This window comes from Olea europaea, chromosome 12 (genome assembly GCF_002742605.1).
Source record: "Olea europaea var. sylvestris chromosome 12, O_europaea_v1, whole genome shotgun sequence".
Lineage (NCBI taxonomy): Eukaryota > Viridiplantae > Streptophyta > Magnoliopsida > Lamiales > Oleaceae > Olea > Olea europaea.
In genome coordinates this window covers 21,215,594-21,236,699 of record NC_036248.1, presented here as the reverse complement: position 1 = coordinate 21,236,699, position 21,106 = coordinate 21,215,594, and the positions used below count along the sequence as shown (strand labels likewise).

Sequence of the window (21,106 nt, the reverse complement as noted above, 5' to 3'; positions counted from 1 at the left end):
AACCAAAAGGCAATGGTAAGAAGTATATTCATACAGGTAATGTAGCAACCTTTGCTCATTTCCAACGTGTATGTCAACTTCTTTCTTTCGCAGTGGTCTACTTCTTTTTAGTTTCTCCATATTGGATCAATTACGAGATATGAAATTGTGTCAATCTCGATCATCGATCATATCTTTCACTCCACCATTGAGTCAATATAAATCGAAAACTCCTTTTCGACTTATGAGTACACCTTGGCCAAGGATTTGATCATTGACTTAATTGAATGAAACGCAGATCATAATCTCCTACTATCTAAGAGTGACGAATCCTTTATTGATCAATCACAACCTTCATACGATTCTTGACGTACCCGAACGATGTCGTATTAGCGGCCCTTTTCAGAGCAACATCCAACACCGCCAAAGTATGACTGTCCTCATATAAGGTACCATGACGACCTCAAGTCAAAGGACCAATTTCACTACCGAACGTTAGAGATTAACCACCGACACTCAGATAGTTATCCATGTGGAATCTCTCGACGGGTCTCCAATGTTTTGTTCTATAACAAACATCCACGTGTTCATTTAAGTGTCACCACACTTTAACTTGTGAGATCGGCTACTTACTTCACAAGTAAGAAATGCCACACGTGATGGTCTATCCGTAATAACGATATCCGTATCTCGTTATTACTTACGACCACGGATGATTTAAGATTCAATCAGATGTAATTTGTATCTCACAATCACAACTCCTTGTGATTAATAAATTACAAATATTTGAATCTACGGACTCTATTATTTATTTAATTGTCAATTAATTAAATAATAGATCTGCCATTTAATTGCATTAATTATATATAAAAGTATTTATGTCCAAAGTCGATTGGACCTAGGGCATAATACTTACATCTCAATGCAGAGAAATGACTCAGTGTTGGGTTTGGTGGTACCATGGCCTAACTTCCCCACAAACTAATCTCATTTGAGGAGAGCATTGCTCTATAAAACTTATTTCACGATGCACATACACGAAATCATATTTGATAAAATACATATTTCACATGAGCCAAGAGGTAAACGTCGAAATAGATGAACTCCCAATCAACTCGATCTTATCCTCCTTAAACATTATCCATTAATAAAAAATAGAGATTCATCCACCTTTTCATCTAAAATAGCCTATATTTGGCTCATGTTTATAAATTATTTATTAACACTCAAGTCATTCTTACCAAGTGAAGCTCATATGTGTGAGGGACCCACTCGAATAAAATATCATTTCTTTCACATGGGTCCGACACCCATGTGAGTGAGGTGTACACCATTCGGTACACCCCATTATGTATCACTAGACAAATTCAAAAATAATAGAGGATATAGAATACGATTACAGTTTATGTATAACATAGTAACACTTTTAGACGAAAAAGATTCAACATCATAAAGGAGTACAACACTTCTATGAGAATTAAGAAAGTATCGTATGCAAGAAATCGACTCAAGATATTGAAAAGCGTCCAACCTAGCCATATTACTTCGATTAAATTTCCAAATCTTAGCCTCTGTCTGGCACCAATGTGTGAAAGATTCTCATTAGAATTTTAACCATTGTGAGAAACTGCAAAAGGGTCCCAGTGTGAGAAAGGAATTAAAAAAAGGGCTGGGTGTAGGCTCAAACAGTTATAAAAATGATTAAAATCTGGTATAAAATTCCTTCCAGACACAGGCTTATTAAAAGTCTTGTAAACATCTGCAGATAGGATCACCAATATGCCTCCAAATTCCAGTCTCAGATGAGTATATCTCAATCTCAAAGTGATTGTGTAATGACCAGTCCTGTGTCCTAGACGTTAATTACGTATTGTTAGCTCTAAGAGAGTTTGAGTCCATCTTACCTCTTATGAATTCCTATTTGCGTCCCCAAGATTTGAACATAAGATCATTATTGCTTCCCCAAGAGGTCTTGGGTTCGAATCATTGAGACGCGAAGAGAAATCAGTGAGGGTTGCTAATTGTGGAGGTTCTATAGGAAGTATTGGCAATGTCTTTGAATTGCTTAATAGCTGGATTTTCGATGTAAAAGTTGCATTTCCCATCCTGTGCATTGAAGCTACCACAACAAAGTAATCCTTTACAAGAGTGCAATATTTTGAGTGATTTGTTCACAAAATTGAGAGTTCTATAGGGGCAACACCTAACTCATTATGATCAAGGGGGATAAAATTGTATATAGGTGCAATCATAAACGGGGATATGTTAATAAATAGGCCAGAGATGATCGCACAAAGTTTACAATTTTTCAATGACAGAATAATGGATCTCTAATGAGAGAATTCCAGCGTTTGGATACAGATTTGAATAAAAACAGTGAATCAATGGCAATCGTAACAAGATTTCAGTTAAAAGATCATAGTTGGCCACAACTAGAGCAGAAGAGAGTAAGAATTCAGATTTTGAGGAAGCTGGTGCTTCGATGTACAACATTGTATCCAAGCTGACTGTGTTTATGTCGATGTTTTGACAATATGGTGGAGTATACCTAAAAAAATGAAGGAGAATTCTAGTTTATATCAAATTATAATGATTTTTGAGAACAAACAACCATTCTTAATTATATGAGTATCAATAGAATCATTAAATTTCATGTTTAGAATGGAAACTAAAATTCTCAAAATCATAAGATAAAGAAAACTTAAAAATATCCAAAACCGAACAAAAATTGATGGACGAGGAGGCGGAGGAAGGCAAGATCAATTTGGAAAAATAATATTGGAAAATAAAAGGTCCAGTAAATTCAAGTTTAATCAGAATCATTGCCGTCAAACACAAGTTCAAATTAAACTACATGCAAATCTAATTCATAAAAATAAGAACAGAACAAAGAACTTAATGCAAAGCTATGTGTAAAAATTAATCTTTCGTTTATCGTGTTGAATTAGAGAGACAACAATACCCTTGAGTTGCAGTACTGAAGAGACTTTTTTTGTTTACCAAAAAAGTTACTAAATTATAAATTTAACCATACATTTCATTGAACTTACAATCTTTATTCAATTTTAAACTCGTATTCAAGGGACCCACCAAATTTTATCAACTGTAAACATCTGACCGCTCCTAAATTATAAAAGAAACAACTTTGTTTTAAGTAACTTTAGAAAAAAGGTAAATGGCTGCGAAAAGTACATCGTAAACTGTATGTTGGATTAACTTTAAGGGAAAATTGCAACAAAGGTACCAAACCTTTTATTTATTAACAAACTTGACCCAAATATTTCATTTATGCAACGAAGGTACCAAATCTTAAAAAAAATCACAAGTCCAGTCCAAAATGACAACTTTCGTCTGTTTGACCAACAAAACTGTTAGTTGACCCCAGAAATTTAAAATTTAATAATTCTCCAAGAATAAGTTAAGAGCAATCTTGGCATTACACATTTCCCCTTCTATTATTGCACTTTATTGTCCATTTTCCTCAATTTTATCATTATTAATATCCTTCTCTCCCACAGCTAGTGAGAAAATCAGCACTACATATAGATGATCATATGTATGCAAATGTATTTTCTCGGTGCAGACGAAGATCTCATGGACGAACCTGAACCTAGGAAGAAGATTTCTCACTAGTCCTCGAAGCTAAGATGTAAGTAGATGTGCCTTCTTTGTGTGGTGTGACCTTTCAACATGTGAGAGATTGATGGACCTGATTCTTGGTCTGTTATGGGCTAGGAGGGAAATGGAAGTTGAAATCAACACCCTCCAAGTAATAAGACCAAATGTGTAGAAGACTTGGGGCTCTTCGGATTTGTGTGTAAAGTATTTGTAAAATGGGTTTATACCTAGGTACGTAAAATGGGTTTGTGGGATGGGGGTATAAAGCTTTAGAAATTTATGTTTAAGTTTTTGGCGTCGGGCTTATGTTAGATGTTGTAAAATGTGCATGTAAAATGTGTTTGTTGTACCTCTTTCCTTGAAATGAAGTGCTCATTGTTATATTAATGCTGGTACTGAATTTCACAGATCTCTTTCGATCCTTTGTTTAATACGAAATTAAAGATCAGATTACACTTCAAAAGTTTCGTAGATGGTGCAACATAGGTACCAAACCTTTTAATGAATCCCAAAATAAATACAAAATTTTTTGTAATAGTTTCAGTGACATTACCAAACCTTTTGTAATAGTTTCACTAACAGTACCAATCCTTTGGTAAGACATATAGAAGAAGTATAAAATATTTGTACATAGCTTGTAATTGCATGCAACTCAGATTTGACGAATACAATTTGAAAACCTGATGAAAACACAGCATAATGCAATCAATTCAACTTAACCATTCGTGAACAACATATATAACAATTCCTTGAGAAATTTCAGTTTACTTTACAAACTTACAACATTTGTTGCACATATTTCTAGTTCACACTACAAACAGTACAACATTTGCAAAAAAAAAAATTCCTGTCACTTTACAAAATCATTGCATTCACAAAAATAAGTTCACTTTTCAACAAAACTATGAAGGAGAAATCACACCAAATTTGAGATTTGGATCCTTTATTCTTGCACTTCTTCTTCTGTGACTGGGAAGTTTCCATTGAAGGTACTTTTCTCTTCCCCTTTGTTAATCTTGAATTGAATGTGTATCTTCTTGAGACCCGATTTGTGTGGCTGGTTGTGATTCTTGTTGTGAATTAGCTTCACTAGGTAGTGGTCCCTTACAGTTTCTTTTCTTATGTTCATGCCCACCACATCGTTTACACGTTATTTTCGTGCTAGTCCTTCCAACTTAATTCATGCAAGTGGCTCAGTCTATGACCTCTTTCTCATTTTTTTGGGTCTACCCGCCTATTTTCTTTTCTGCAGTTGATTTAGAGGGAACTTTCCAAGTCAGGGCGTAGCTCACGTCCTAACATTGATTGGATCATTGGGAAGTAACACTTAAGGTATGTTTCCTTGTTATAAAATGGATCAATGCACTCATATATGATAGTATCCCTTGAAAGCATGCCTGATATTGTATGGGGACATTGTATTCCAATATGCTGTCATTTTTTGCATGCACATTCATGTTTTCTCAAATCAACACTTCATCTCAATCCATCTATATTGCTTTTCTCAAACTTCTGATTATCTATAGAGTCTTCCTTCAAGTATCTTGCCTTAGACTCAGCATTCTCAATGTTTTTCAAAATTCTTGGACTAAATATATTATCCCACCTCTGTGCTGATTATTTTTTTGCATTTACTCTTATCATTTGCTGACGTTTGATTTTTTTCAACGTTGAGATGATGGGCTTTTCTTTGGCAACAATAATCGAAGAATTGAATGCCTCACACAAGTTATTCAAAAGAAAATCACGCTTGGAATTATCTTCAAAGTATGATCTGCTCCACCAGGAAGGTAATTTTTCATTGAACCATTTGTAAGCTTCTTCATTAGCATCTTTCAACTCATTCATTGCACTTCTCTACTTTGGTACTGTTGTTGCCCTTTGCTGTAACCAAAACAAGTTCTTAAGGGTCAGGCTTTTGTGAGCCAAGGTAAATTTGCTATATAGATGTCTAGCACAACACTTGTGTTCAGTCCCTTCACATAATTAACTTGTAGAATCCACCAAACCCATTTGTTTATCAGAAATGAATGTCCAAACTCTAGGGTTATACATTCCTATGTCATCAACCAACAACTCTAGAACTATTGTCAATTTGTTTTGTTCTCCGCATCTACAACTGCCTATGCTATGGGGAACATACATTTCTCACTACAATGCCAGTGATTGCCAGCAATTACCCAACTTGTGCATACTTTTTGAAATAACCATCCAATCCAACAAATGGCTTGCAACCAGCATTAAACCTTCCTTACAAGCCCCCAAACATATGTGCAATCTCTTAAAAGTATGACCTGAACTTTCAATCTACATTGTGCTACCAAGATCTACTATCTTTAATTATTCACCACAATTCCATAAGATTTTGCACTGCTTTGCAACAATACCATACACTATTTTTGCACATTAATTTATATCTTGTACGAGAGAATTGATATTTTGAAATCTCATATATGTGGTCTTCTTTCACAGTTTTCACAAAACTGCTCATTGACATTTTGGGATCTGATCTAAACTTTCTTATGTATTTTTTTGCTAGATAACTTGCATTAACCCTTTTATTTTGTCGTACCATGGTATTTGAGTGCTCATCTCTGAATGTGTAAATTCTAAGAGTCATGTCTGGCTATATGACCCAGGTGCAGTTATCTGACATCTAACTCTCGAACATGTCCTCATATTTTTCACATATTTGAGTTGCCTAGAATTTTTTATTGAGTACAAAACTACTGTAGACCTTAGAGTTTTGACATTGTCAAATTTCATCCTTGTAAAAAATGAATATAGCATATTGTCATATATATTTTCCAACAACAAAACAATATATGTGTTACAAATGCATTACTTATCTTGAACTTTGGATAATCTATATCACCTGTAGGGTTAGACCAGCACTTATTCATCCTTCTGACAGATGATCCCTCATCCTCATTGTCACTAGATAACCTTCTAAGCACATCTAAGTTTTCATAATCTGTTCCACCTTCTTCCAGAAGAATTCCCTCGCATTCTTGCTCACTCTTACACTATTAGTACCAACATCAAAACATTCACTCAACCTGAAATCTGTGTTTTCATCATTATCATCCATGGTAATATTTTCTTCTGCTCATATTTTGAGTATTGAATTTCTCCAAAATGCCATCTTCATATTCATCATCTTTCTCAGGATCTAAGGAATCTATTCGCATGTCATCTACATAGTCTTCTTGCTCAACAGGATGATCAGTTTCAAGCTCAATATGTGTTTCACTTTTACACTCAGTAGCATCTATATCTGCAGAGAAGTTAGCCTCGAACTATTCTGATTTATATTGCTGCACTTCAAATTCACTATTATGCACCTCTGGTTCACCATTTTGCATCCTAGATCCACCAACTTGCACCTCTGGCATACCATGGTGCACCTTAGATTCACTAGTATGCACTTCTAGTAAACCATTTTACACCCTAGAATAACCAGCCTGTACCTCAATATGTGTTTCACCATGCTCCACATTAGTTTCACCTTGCTGCAACTAATTTTCGTCATACTTCACACATCATTTTCACCAACCTAAACCTTTGGTTTAGCATCCTGTATCTTAGATTCATGAATCTTAGATTGTACCTCATGCAAGTTGCTTCAAAACCACTATCAAAATTCATCCTAACCACTGGTTCAGCCCTAGATAAATCAACCTCTATTTTCTCAAACTTTGCATCTTCAATACCAACATCAATTTTACTAGGATCAATTTCTGCAGGCTCTTCAGCATCATCTTGTGCTTCAACACCCATCTCAATTTTCCCATCATCTTGTACATCATCTTTTCTAAAGATAACATGCTTCTCATCTATTTCCATGTCATCTACTTCATCAACTATGTACAATTCATCACCTTCTTATGATTCATCATAAATCTCAACAGTATAGCATAGTTGCTCCTCATCCACTGGTTCATCATGTACTTCAAACTTTTGCACCTTGACCAACTTCTCACCAATCTCACAATCCACCACATAAACATACTTATGTTCTATTCTTCCATGATGAAGGTGTATGTTGAAGTACTTTGAATTTTTTCCTGAATAAAACAATAAAAAAAAAAATTAAGCCCTAACCCTTTGAATTTGAACAAATCACATGTACAGAACAAGTTATTACCTAGTATAGTAAGTTCTAAGTCATCAAATCACTCAACATTTCATATTTTCTAGTACATGAAGACAATCGATACACATGGCCTGTAATCACAATATTTCATACTGTAAATCGGAAAAAGGGAATCACACTTACCATACACAGATTAGGGAAGAGAACTATGAATATAGGCTCCAATATTTGATGGATGGTCATCTTCTTCTTCATATCTTTTATCTTCTTCTTCATGGGTTTTTTTAGGTTCTTATTTTATAGTGTTTGTTTAGTTGATGGTCCAAAGAGTGTTTTCATATAAAAATATGTTAATAACAAAGAAACGAATATCTATTTTTCACTTTAAAATTTCCATTTCATTTTACAACTTCAATATGTATAATACTACAATTAAATGCTATAAAATTAATGATAATAAATGAATGGTAACGCTTAAAATATGCCTCAATTTAGCTTCAAAATAGTAGCACAGAATCAACAAAACTAAAGCTAAAATGATAATGTTTTTAGCCTTGAAATGCATCTACCAATAATTTTTCAACCCACTACAAAAAATAAACCATTTAGAAGCAATATGGAAAACACACAATCAAGAAATCAAAGTTAAGAATTAATTTTAATCACATATTTCATGTGATCCATAACTTTTCAAACACAAATTTAATCAACTTTTATAAAAACTACTAAAAATTTATTTATTTGATCTAAATCAAACAGGGACCAAGTAAAGGGCCATGGTGCACTTAGAAGTTGCTCATAGGGATCACGACAAACAAATTATAAACTAAAACTTAAAGTGTAATGATAATAACTCTGGGAACAATATTCGAAACTACACAAATATTACATTAATTAATAGAAATAGTGTAAGTAAACCATTTTTAGCTAATACCTTATTAAAATCATGTTGAATGGGAAACTTGTTGACAATGACGTAAATTGTTATGTTTTTCATCCATTAATACTTGTATTTTTATGATAAATTGATGCCTAAATATACTTAGTATCTTTAAGCTTTGATTTAAGTTGCAAATGGAAGAATACGGTGGAAATTAGAAGAACACAAGCGAAAAAAGACCAAAGTGAAAGAAATGAAAGCTTAGGGACCAAACTGAAAATATCCAAAAGATGAACCGAAAGGCAGAACGAAGATGTGAAAAAGCTGAAGACTAATTGAAATAAGACATGAAGTGTTAGATGAAGGAAAAACGAGAAAAGAGATCAAGAATCGAGAAACGAATTTTAGGGACTAAAATGCAACATGGTGGAAATTGGTAAAACCATGCGGTCGCATGTTGTTAAACCTATGCAGGAGCATGTTCACCTCCAGAGAAGTGAAGGTCGTGTTTCAATTGTTCCATGCGATTGCACTATATTATACCATGTGGTCGCATAGTTCATTTTCGATGTGCGATGTCTGGTTTCCTAATTTAAGTCTCTTATGGAAACACATCTCTATCATGATATTTAAACCTCAGAACATTCCAGATTGGAGAAGACACATCTTCATACCTATTTTCTCTGGTTTTGTGCAAGAATTTCATGGAAAACTAAAGATCTTGGTGAAGTTACGAAGGAACTCAATTAGATTTGGAGATTTCAACATTCCTTTACTCATGCAATAGACTTTCACTGTTGAACAATTCTAGAGTTTAGATTTCCTTTTCATAAAATTGTTTTGAGATTTACTTAACTTTTATTAAACTTTTCATGGATTCAATCATACTTTTTTCATTGAACGATTGAAATATTTGTTTGAGTTTCAATTTCAATTATTTTTTGTCGGTGTGATTCTTTACTGCCTTTTACTTGATGTATATGGTTGCTTCTTGAATCTTATTCCGATAAATAAATGTGGGAATGTGTTATAGGAAGCCTAGACTTTAGAATTACTATAGAATTAAATTGGTGTTTAATGATATATCCTCCGATTAGAGAATTGGGATAAAAATCTCTGATTGAGTAAAAAAAAAGAATGAGTGATTGATGTTGATTGATCCAATCCAAGTGAGGGAATTCCAATGCTTCATTGAATTTATCCATTAATATTTAAATTTCATTCTAATCGATAAGTTCTTTTCACACAATTTACGATAACCCTAAGCAATCCTGCAAGTAGTCAACTATCTCCCTGTAAAATCAACACCTCAAAGCTGTACTTCAATTATCACGTTATTCTTTGGGTATCGCTTTTACAGAAATAAAAAGGTTTTGACTGCTTTGATAAAGGAAAAGCAGTGTTATAGTCAACGTAATTATAATTTTTTCTTCCTAATAAATAAATAGTAGGCTACACCAAATAATGGAAGAAAATTATAATATATTGCATTTATTGTTTATCTCATAATCGACAAACTCCTTGAAGATTAAATTTCTTCACCCCAACAAACTATCAGTAAATATCAAAATGAGATTATTCGATTACATGACAGTTTAGACAAACTTAATTCTAGAGACACACTTGAAAAACCCAATTCTAAAGACATCCCCTCTATAAGTAGAAATTATTCTCATAAATAGAAAGACTTATTGAACTAATAGATTCTATAGCTGTAGGACAAGAAAATACTTTATATGAATTAAAATAGAATATTGGTGATTGCGTCAGTATTGTTCGAAGTTCTATAAAAAATTCCGTTGTACAGGAAATTATAGATTTTGCTCAAATTTTAAGTTATTATCATAATGAAAACATATACTTCCTTAGACATGGTCCCAAATACAATTCAACCCAAAATTCAGCTTTTCTTAGACACAATTATCCAACAATTTTCTTTGATTATACATTCTTTGAAGAAGAAGACCTTTTTTACTTAGCTTTACAGTTTGATATGATTGATACTATATACATAAACAGATCTTTTTGATTTTTTCACCAAAACTTAAACAGATTCTTGATCAGTTAAAAAATTATCCCTAAATGATTCGATTCATTTCCATACTCCTTCGTATAAATAATGCCATTGTAATTTCAGCTTATCATCGTATTTTAATTTATGAAGGAGTCAAAAGATTTAGACCCTCTTCGAGGACGAATATTAAAATAAAAATTAGACAGATCGATTATGAAAGAAGAATATCAGAAATTGCAGCCATGATGGAAATTCAAAATAATGATTTTAGATTAGTAGCAAAATGGAACAACGGAGTTATTTTCTGCCAAGAGCGTCTTGCCATGAGAATTAAAGCAGAAAAATTCAAGTATCAAATGTTGAACAAAAGGATTTATATCTGATGGCATTTCAAGAGACTAATGGAGAATTTACAGAAATCCAATCAGATACAGAAGAGGAAGTATACATATCTGATGGCAACGATAATGAGATGGATCCACAACTAGAAAAAGCCGTAATAGAAATGATGGACAAATAGGATTAATAATTGAAAAGGACAAAAATGAAACACAGAATTATCAAGACAAGGAAGTCAAAAAGAAGAAGCGTAAAGATAAAGCTTTTTGAACAAATTTCAAACATCTGTAAAGTTGATTCTCAGATATCAAGCAAAGTCATGCGTGAAGACAAAGTTGTTAGAAGCATCCGTTCAAATAATTCATTCTTTAATTACTCACATGGAGAATTGTACATTATTTATTTATTTTTTCTTTCTTTCTTTGATTTTAGATCACACACCTATAAATTTTGCACAGTATTCTTCAATTATTGATAGCACATTTACAACACCAACAGAATAGACGTGATGTACCAACGTCTATAAATACCCACACCTCTCAAGAAAGAAAACACACCTAAAAAAAGCACAAAACACACTATCACTCTTGTACTCAAAAATCTCTCTACCATCTTTGTAAATTCAAAGATATCCTTGCAAATTCAAAGGTTTCGGAATTAAAGTAAGTTCTTTTAATATCTTCTCTTGTTTATAATTTTCGTTTACTTTGGTTATTTTTCGAGCAAGGCCTAAAAGGGGAAACACCGAGTAAGTAATTAATTTATTCACAAATAATATTTTATTTCTGCTTCAAAAATATAATTTTAACGCTCTTAACTTCTTTATTCTAGATTCCATGATCAAAAGATAAAGTAATCCTTGGAATTAAGTTGGCGAATTTGTGTTCCAATAGTGGGAGTTTGTTAAAGCTTTTTTAAACATGATGAAAATCTTTTTGCCTGTAGTCTTAAGTCTTTTTTAAAAGGTCAAGAAAAAAGTTAAGAGAGAGACTAAAAAAAAAAAAAGGTCTGAAGAAATTAATTTGCTAAACGATAAAGTACTCAAAGGCCATTACGAACATATCATTTTAAAGTTCTAATATTTTATGCCTTTAGATTACGCTACCTTACTTATTTGTTCATTAGAAAGTTATAACGAATATGTTAATACTTGTTTAGAAAACAGAGAAATAGGAAGATTAGTCGTTGTAGAAAGCCATATTTTATCCGCTCTAGATATAAATAGAGGTGACTCTACTTTACAAATCAAGAAGCAAATTACTGAGCTCTCTATCTCTCATTATCCGAGTCTCTTGATAAAAGATCCTAAGGATTGTAAAGAAAAACAAAAATGAGCAAAGATTATAAGAGAAAATAATGAAATAAATTCCAGTAGAACTAGTTAGCATATTTAGCAATTGAACATTAGTAGCATAAATAATATAAATTGGTGTAAAATTTTTTTTAAACTTTTCAAATGCATTAAAATTTTTGAAAGACTTTTTCTTTCTTTGACAAAGACCTTTTACTACAAGATTTTTTTTTCCACAAAGACTACATGACTTTTTCTTGCAAATAATTTATTATAAAGACTTTCAAAACATGCTTAAATTGGTAGTTTTTCTAAAGATTTTTCTTTTCTTACTTGTCATTTTCTTACGAGACTTTCTTTTTCTTAGTTGTCATTTTACTACAAAGTCTTTTCTTGTGTGTGTGTGTGTGTGTATGTGTATATATATATATATATATATATTGACTATTGAATAGTTACACAAACATAAAGTTATTATTTTTTATAAATTGTTCCTCATGTGTCTTACTGTTCTTTAGAAAAATATGATTTTCATATCTTCTCAAATCCTATTGAGTTTTTCACTTTCCTTTCCTCTATCTTCAAAGTACAAGGTAAAAATGAGAATCCCGCAAATGAAATAATTGGGCATAAGTACGGAATTCTTTTAGGACTCCAACTTCACCCTACTACGAAGGAAAAACACAGCTTTAGTCCGAAATATAAAAGATTGTCTATTAAAGTGTTTGTGTAAGCTCCCTATTCATGCAAGTCTCTTTCATCTTTTTAGGTTTATGCTCTACTCTAGCTAAAGATCTGCCCGATTTTGATTTGCAAGCTCATGAACAAATGTTGAGTGACGAGTCTGATAGCAAAATTCATCAACTCAACCACGAGAAAGCATTTTTCAGCTAAAAATTTGTTCGAAGGCCAACGATGTTGTTATGCTCACAACTTCTCATTGTAGATATAGTGGAGACACTGAGGGCAGACCATCATGTGCAAAAACTTGGAAAATTAACAGAAATCAAGAAAACACAAATGGAGACATAGAGTGAAATGGAACTAAGATGGAGGAAATATTTCATTCCTTAAGAAGCCTGTTAACATAAAAAAATTAAATGGAGGCACACCCTATTTAAAGACGAAGTTTAGCCAATGAGAACCAAATTTTTAGTTAACATAATTAGGAAAGTCAAAATAAACCAATCTTGAAAACAATTTAGAGCTTTCCAAAAGTACTTCTTTTTTTTTTTTTTTGGCATCATCTAGTAAAAATTCTTTAATTAATTAGAAAAAGTGAATTTGCTGGTTCAAAAGCTTAGCCAATTCACAATGCGAATTGTTAAACTCTTTATTTTGATTCCATTGTTTCTTCTAATGAGCTTTGAGATGCTTGTTCAAATGCTTAGCCAAATGCACATTATGAATTTTTAAAACTTCTTCTCTTCACATTCTCAAAGCCTCACTATATATTGATCTAGGCACATCTCTTCAACTTCGTATTCCAGTTAAATGGACCATGCATTAAGATCACAAATATATGCCACAAATTAGATTCAAAATGGCAGCACACAATCAACAAAACAAAAGCTAAAATGCCAATGTTTTTAGCCTCGGAATGCATCTAACTATACATTTTTCAACCCGCTACAAAAAAAAAAAGCATTCACCAATTTAGAAGCAACATGGAAAACACGCGATCAAGAAGTCAAAGTCAACGATAAATTTTAACCAAACATTTTATGAGATCCACAACTTTTCAACCACAAATTTCATTAAATTTTGTAAAATATAGGGGCCATGGTGCACTTAGAAGTTCCTTATAGAGAGCACGACAAAAAAATTATAAACTAAAACATAAAGTACAGTGATAATAACTTTAGGAAAAATATTTTAACCTACATAAATTTTACATTAATTAATAGAAATAGTGTCAGTAAACTACTTCCAGTAACACCTTATTAAAATCATGTGGAATGGGAATCTAGTATGGAAATAAAAAGGTGTCGATTCCTTTGATAAAGGAAAGGCAGTGTTATAGTCGAATTAATTATAGTTTTTTCCTCCTAATGAATAAACAGCAGGCTACACCAAATAACGGAAGAAAAATAAAGTATATTGCATTTATTGTTTATCTCATAATCGACAAACTTTATTGTCTTTCCACAAGGTAATTATAGGGAACTTACAGAAAGTACAAAGAAAATTATTCTATACTACAAGGCACTCTAATTAGGCCATAAAAAAACATTGACAAAAATGCCACATAATTATTCAACTACAATAAAGTGAGGAAAGCAAGGATCTTGTAATAAACTAACGTCTTCTTCTTGATCTTCACATATTTGGGGGATACATACCCAGCTTATTATAGACTTGTGAACATTTTGGAAGAGCTTCTTTCTTGAAGAATCCAAGAGGATTTACGGTACGTGTGGTGCCATTTACTGTATTGAGTATAAAATTTAATGATGGTTTAGCCCATCCTTCAATAGGAATTTCATCACAATCTTTTCTGCCACTTGAAATCAGTGTGATTTCACAAAACTCGTTCTTGTGATCACGTTCGACGAGCATGCTGTAGAGTCCTTCCGCTCTTGTGTAACCTATCTCAGTAAATGTTATGTCTCCATTCTCCTTTTCTCTGCATTGGAGGCGTACACTGGCACCTACAAGTTGAGATTTAAGGTACAAATTATGAATTATAACTATTATAATCAATTTCCTCAACTAAACAAATTTAAACATGAGTAGCATTTTGTACAGATTATAATTATATACCTGGGATGAACTCGCTAAGTTCAGTAATGAATCGAGCACGGCATGTGTCACAATAAACCTGTCCCTGAATGTGAAATTGAGAAACTGGAGGTTGGGGAACGTCTTCTGAGTAGATGACGTTAGGGAAGGACAAAAAGCATAAAGCTACAATGAAGAGAATTGAAACTTGAATAAACTTTGCCATATTTCTTAGAAAAATCAAAGAATTTCCTTTTTTGTGTTTTGTACCAACTCAACATTATTATTTATAGGGAAGTTGGTTGGTTAATATTTTATAGACAGTTATTTCTATGTGGTCAAGTTTAGGATCTATTCATTTTTTTCTGGATCTTAATTTAGAATCTTGAAACCGATTCCTATATTTAACAAGATGTACTTTTTAATTTTTAAATTATAAAACATATTTAATTAGAAATCATGATTTATTTATTTTTTTAAATTATGAACTACCTAATTCAATTAAAATTGGCTTTTAATTTCATTACATTTATATTGATTTATGTTACTTAAGTGTTCAATTGATTTCATTTTTTTTAAATATTTTTGAAATTGAATATTGAGTAATTACAAAAAATGAAGTTATTATTTTTCATAAATTGTTTCTCATGTGTCTTACTATTCTTTAGAAAAATATCATTTCGTGTCCTCTCAAGTCCTATTGAGTTTTTCACTTTCCTTTCATCTATCTTCAAAGTACAAGGTAGAAATGAGAATCCCACAAGGGAAATAACTGATCTCCTCTTGGTTATCAATTAGGCCTACGTACGGAATTTTCTTAAGACTCAACTTGCTCTTATCATGAAGGGGAAACACAGCTTTAGACCGAAATATCAAAGATTGTCCATTGCAGTGTTGGTGTAAGTTCCATATTCATGCAACCAATTTGTTCAAGCGCTGCAAGCTCATGAGCAAATGTTGAGCGACAAGTCTGAGAGCAAAATTCATTAACTCAATCACGAGAAAGCATTTTTCAGCTAAAATTTGTTCGAAGACCAACGATGCTGTTATGTCCACGACTTCTACTCATCGTAGATATAGATAAGGGTAGACCATCTGTTGTACAAACTTGGAAAATTAACAGAAATCAAGAAAATAAAAATGGAAACAGAGTAAAATAGAACTAAAATGGAGGAGACATTTCATTCCTTAAGAAGCCCGTTATCATAAAAAATTAAAAGGAGGCACACCCTATCTAAAGACAAAGTTTAGCCAATGAGAATGAAATTTTTTGGTAAACATAATTAGAAAAATCAAAATAAAACAATTTTAAGCTTCCTAAGATATCCCTTTCTTTTTTTTTTTTTCCATCTAGTAAAAATTCTTTAATTAACTAAAAAAATTTGAATTTGCTCGTTCAAAAGCTTGGCCAAATCCATAATGCAAGTTGTTAAACTCTTTATTTTGAGTCCATTGTTTCTTCTCAGGAACTTTGCGATGCTTGTTCATATGCTTAGCCAAACGCACATTATGAATTGTTAAAACTTCTTCTCTTCACATCCTCAAAGCCTCATTTAAGGGTGTCAATGAGTTGAGTCGAGCCAGCTTGCGAGCAGAAACTCCCGGCTTGGGCTCGGCTTGAGCTTTTTTGCTTGGTCCTATTGTTTTTTTTTTTTTGGACTTTTTTTTGCATTAGCTGTCCGTTGAGGCTGCCTCAACAGGCAGCTTTTTTATTTTTTTTTATTCAAAAAAAAAAAATTAAATGGGCTAGCCTGAACCTTGGCTCGGTGCCTCGAGTTGGGCCGGCTCGAGCTTTTTTCGGGTTGAGCCACGGGCGGCCCAAGTCGATGAGCCCGATTGACATCTCTAGCCTCACTATACATTAATCTAGGCATATCTCCTCAACTTTGTATTCTAGTGAAACGGACCACACATTAAGATCACAAAGATATGCCTCAAATTAGATTCAAAATGGCAGCATTCAATCAACAAAACTAAAGCTAAAATGCCAATATTTTTAGCCTTGGATTGCATCTAACTATACATTTTTCAACTCGTTATTAAAAAAAAAAAAAAAAAGCATTCACCAATTCAGAAGCAATATGGAAAACGTAATTAATTTTAACCATATATTTTATGGAATCTACAACCTTTTACCACGAATTCATCAACTTTTATAAAATCTACTAATTTTTTTTTTTTTAAATCTAAATCGAACAGGGGGCCAAGTAAGGGGCCATGGTGCACTTAGAAGGTTCTCATAGAGAACACGACAGACAAACTATAAACTAAAACATAAAGTATAGTGATAATAACTCTGGGAAAAAATTCGAACCTACATAAATTATTAATTAACATATGGTGTTAAGTAAAATATTTCCAGTTAATACCTTATTATAGAATGTGGAATGGGAATCGTGTACGGAAATAAAAAGGTGCCGATTGCTTTGATAAAGTACAAACAGTGTTGTAGTCGAAGTCATTATAGTTTTTTCCTCCTAATGAATAAACGGTAGGCTAAACAAAATAATGGAAGAAAATTATAGTATATTGCACTTATTGTTTATCTCATAATCGACAAACTTTTATTGTCTTTCCACAATGTAATTCTAGGGAAATTACAGAAATTACAAAGAAAAATTATTCTATACTACAAGGCACTCTAATTAGGCCATAAAAATGCATTCACAAAAATGCCACATAATTATTCAACTACAATAAAGTGAGGAAACCAAGGATCTTGTAATAAGTTAACATCTTCTTCTTGATCTTCACATATTTGGGGGATACATACCCAGCTTATTATAGACTTGTGCACATTTTGGAAGAGCTTCTTTCTTGAAGAAGCCAAGAGGATTTACGGTGCGTGTAGTGCCATTTACTGTATTGAGTATAAATTTTAATGATGGTTTTGTCCATCCTTCAATAGGAATTTCATCACAATCTTTTCTGCCACTTGAAATCAGTGTGATTTCACAAAACTCGTTCTTGTGATCACGTTCGACGAGCATGCTATAGAGTCCTTCTGCTCTTGTGTAACCTATCTCAGTAAATGTTATGTCTCCATTCTCCTTTTCTCTGCATTGGAGGCGTACACTGGCACCTACAAGTTGAGATTTAAGGTACAAATTAGTTCTTAACCTATCTTTTCTTGTGCGTGGGCTTGCGCACAATTAATTTTAAACAAGTGAATACTATTCTACATGCTCGATCTCTATTATCAAGCCGAACTATCTCATAAATTGTTAGATAAGGAAGTTGGGCAACAATTGAAGCACCAAATTTAGGTTTTACCAAAATTTCACAAATGCGGAAACAAAATTCAACTTGAGTAGGTCTTTTTTTTTTTTTTTTTTAATGACTTGGAAAAACAGGATATAATATGAGTAGCATTTTGTAAGGATTATAACTATATACCTGGGATGAACTCGCTAAGTTCAGTAATGAATTGAGAACGACATGTGTCACAATAAACTTGTCCCTGAATGTGAAATTGAGAAACTGGAGGTTGGGGAACGTCTTCTGAGTAGATGATGCTAGGGAAGGACAAAAAGCATAAAACTACAACGAAGAGAATTGAAACTCCAATAAACTTGGCCATATTTCTTAGAAAGATCAAAGAATTTCTTTTTTTATGTTTTGTACCAACTCAACATTATTATTTATAGGGAAGTTGGTTGGTTAATATTCTATAGACAGTTATTTCTATGTGGTTAAGTTTAGGATCTATTCATTTTTTTTGGATCTTAATTTAGAATCTTGAAACCGATTCCTATATTTAACAATATGTATGTAATGTGTGTATATATATGTATATATATATATATGTATATATATATATATATGTATATATATATGTATGTGTGTGTGTGTGTGTGTGTGTGTGTGTGTGTATATATATATATATTTGAAATTGAATTTTGAGTAATTACAGAACATGAAGTTATTATTTTTCATAAATTTTTTCGCATGTGTCTTACTATTTTTTTTGAAAAATTTCGTTTCGTATCCTCTCAAGTCCTATCGAGTTTTTTCACTTTCCTTTCGTCTATCTTCAAAGTATAGGGTATAAATGACAATCCCACAGAGGAAATAACTGATCCCCTCTTGGTTATCAATTTGGCTTGAGTACGGAATTCTCTTGAGACTCCAGCTTCTCCCTATCATGAAGGAGAAACACGGCTTTTGTCCGAAATATAAAAGATTGTCCACTGCAGTGTTGGCATAAGTTCCGTATTCATGCAACCAATTTGTTTTAGCGCTGCAAGCTCAAGAGCAAATGTTGAGTGACGAGTCTGAGAGCAAAATTCATCAACTCAACCACGAGAAAGCATTTTTTAGCTTAAAATTTGTTTGAAGGCCAACGATACTGTTATGCCCACGACTTCTACTCATTGTAGATATAGATGACGGCAGACCATCTGCTGTAAAAACTTGGAAAATTAACAGAAATCAAGAAAATAAAAATGGAAACATAGAGTAAAATAGAACTAAAAGGGAGGAGACATTTCATTCCTTCAGAAGCCCGTTAACATAAAAAATTAAAAGGAGGCACACCCTATTTAAAGACAAAGCTGAGCCAATGAGAACCAAATTTTTGGTAAACATAATTAGGAAAGTCAAAATAAAACAATCTTTAAAACAATTTTGAGCTTCCTAACACGTTCCTTTCTTTTTTGCATCATCTAGTTAAAATTCTTTAATTAACTAAAAAAATAAATTGAATTTGCTGGTTCAAAAGCTTAGCCAAATTTACAATACGAGTTGTTAAACTCTTTATTTTGATTCCATTGTTTCTTCTCATGAACTTAGCGATGCTTGTTCAAATGCTTAGCCAAACGCACATTATGAATTGTTAAAACTTCTTCTCTTTACATCCTCGAAGCCTCACTTAGGGGTGTCAACAAGCCTGCTCAGGCTCAGCTCGAGCTTTTTTGCTCGGCCTTTTTTTGTTTTTGTTTTTTTCCCCAATAGTCAGCAGTTTTTTTTTTTTTTTTTTTAAATGGGAGGCTCGGACTTTTTTCGGGCCCAGACATGGGCGGCCCGAGCCAACGAGCCCGATTGACATCTCTAGCCTCACAATACATTGATCTAGGCATATCTCTTCAACTTTGTATTCTAGTGAAACGGACCACAAATTAAGATCACAAAGATATGCCTCAAATTAGATTCAAAACGGCCGCATTAAATCAACAAAACTAAAGCTAAAATGCCAATGGTTTTAGCCTCGGATTGCATCTAACTATACATTTTTCAACTCATTACAAAAAGCAAAGCATTCGCCAATTCAGAAGCAATATGGAAAACGTAATTAATTTTAACCATATATTTTGTGAAATCTACAACTTTTTACCACGAATTTCATTAACTTTAATAAAATCTACTAATTTCTTGTTCTTCTCTCTCTCTCTCTCTTTTTTTTTTTTAAAATCTAAATCGAACAGTGAACAAGTGAGGGGCCTTGGTGCACTTAGAAGGTGCTCATAGAGAACACGACAAAAAAATTATAAACTAAAACATAAAGTATAGTGATAATAACTCTGGGAAAATATTCGAACCTACATAAATTATTAATTAACATAAATAGTGTAAGTAAACTATTTCCAGTTAATTATAATAATGTGGAATGGGATTCTTGAACGGAAACAAAAAGGTGCCGATTGCTTTGATAAAGTACAAGCAGTGTTTTAGTCGAAGTAATTATAGTTTTTTTTCCTCCTAATAAATTGTTAAGAAAAATAAGAACGATATTATAATGTAAGCTCTTATTTATTACAATGTAAAAGACCCTATTTATAGGGTTACAAATAAAACTAAAAGGAAATAAACATAAAAGGAAAGCTTGTGTAATTTTGTGTATTAATTACACAATCCACTAATAATGAAAATAATCCTACACTAAACGGAAAAATATTATGGAAAATATTCTTGACAATATTTGTACCTTTAACACCTTCCTCTCAAACTGAATATGGTGTAGAATATTGAGTTTGAAGAAAATGTTCCAATCAAATCTTCCAAATTGATGTAGAATGAACTCCAAGCACTTGATATCTTTATCATTGTTGATGAAGATAAGCATCTTCTTGTTTGCTGGAAGAAAATATTTTGACGGACCTTTTTTTTTTTTTTTTTTTTTTTAAAGGGGAAAAAAAAGGAAGAAAGGGAAGGGGAAAAAATAATGTTTTA

General features: G+C 32.6%; 2 protein-coding genes across 2 annotated transcripts; both read right to left on the bottom strand.

Moving 5' to 3' along the window:
• Positions 1-14,304: 14,304 nt before the first annotated feature.
• Positions 14,305-15,198, bottom strand: LOC111407028 (major pollen allergen Ole e 1-like). Its single transcript, XM_023036366.1, has 2 exons — positions 14,981-15,198; positions 14,305-14,868 (listed from the first exon to the last, which is right to left on the bottom strand). Exons 1-2 carry the CDS (start codon positions 15,162-15,164, stop codon positions 14,537-14,539), a joined length of 516 nt encoding a protein of 171 aa, XP_022892134.1. The 5' UTR covers positions 15,165-15,198; the 3' UTR covers positions 14,305-14,536.
• A 2,249-nt stretch (positions 15,199-17,447) lies between these two features.
• On the bottom strand, positions 17,448-18,574 carry LOC111406052 (major pollen allergen Ole e 1-like). The gene is made up of 2 exons (XM_023035236.1): positions 18,335-18,574; positions 17,448-18,020 (listed from the first exon to the last, which is right to left on the bottom strand). Exons 1-2 carry the CDS (start codon positions 18,516-18,518, stop codon positions 17,689-17,691), a joined length of 516 nt encoding a protein of 171 aa, XP_022891004.1. The 5' UTR covers positions 18,519-18,574; the 3' UTR covers positions 17,448-17,688.
• Positions 18,575-21,106: the final 2,532 nt, after the last annotated feature.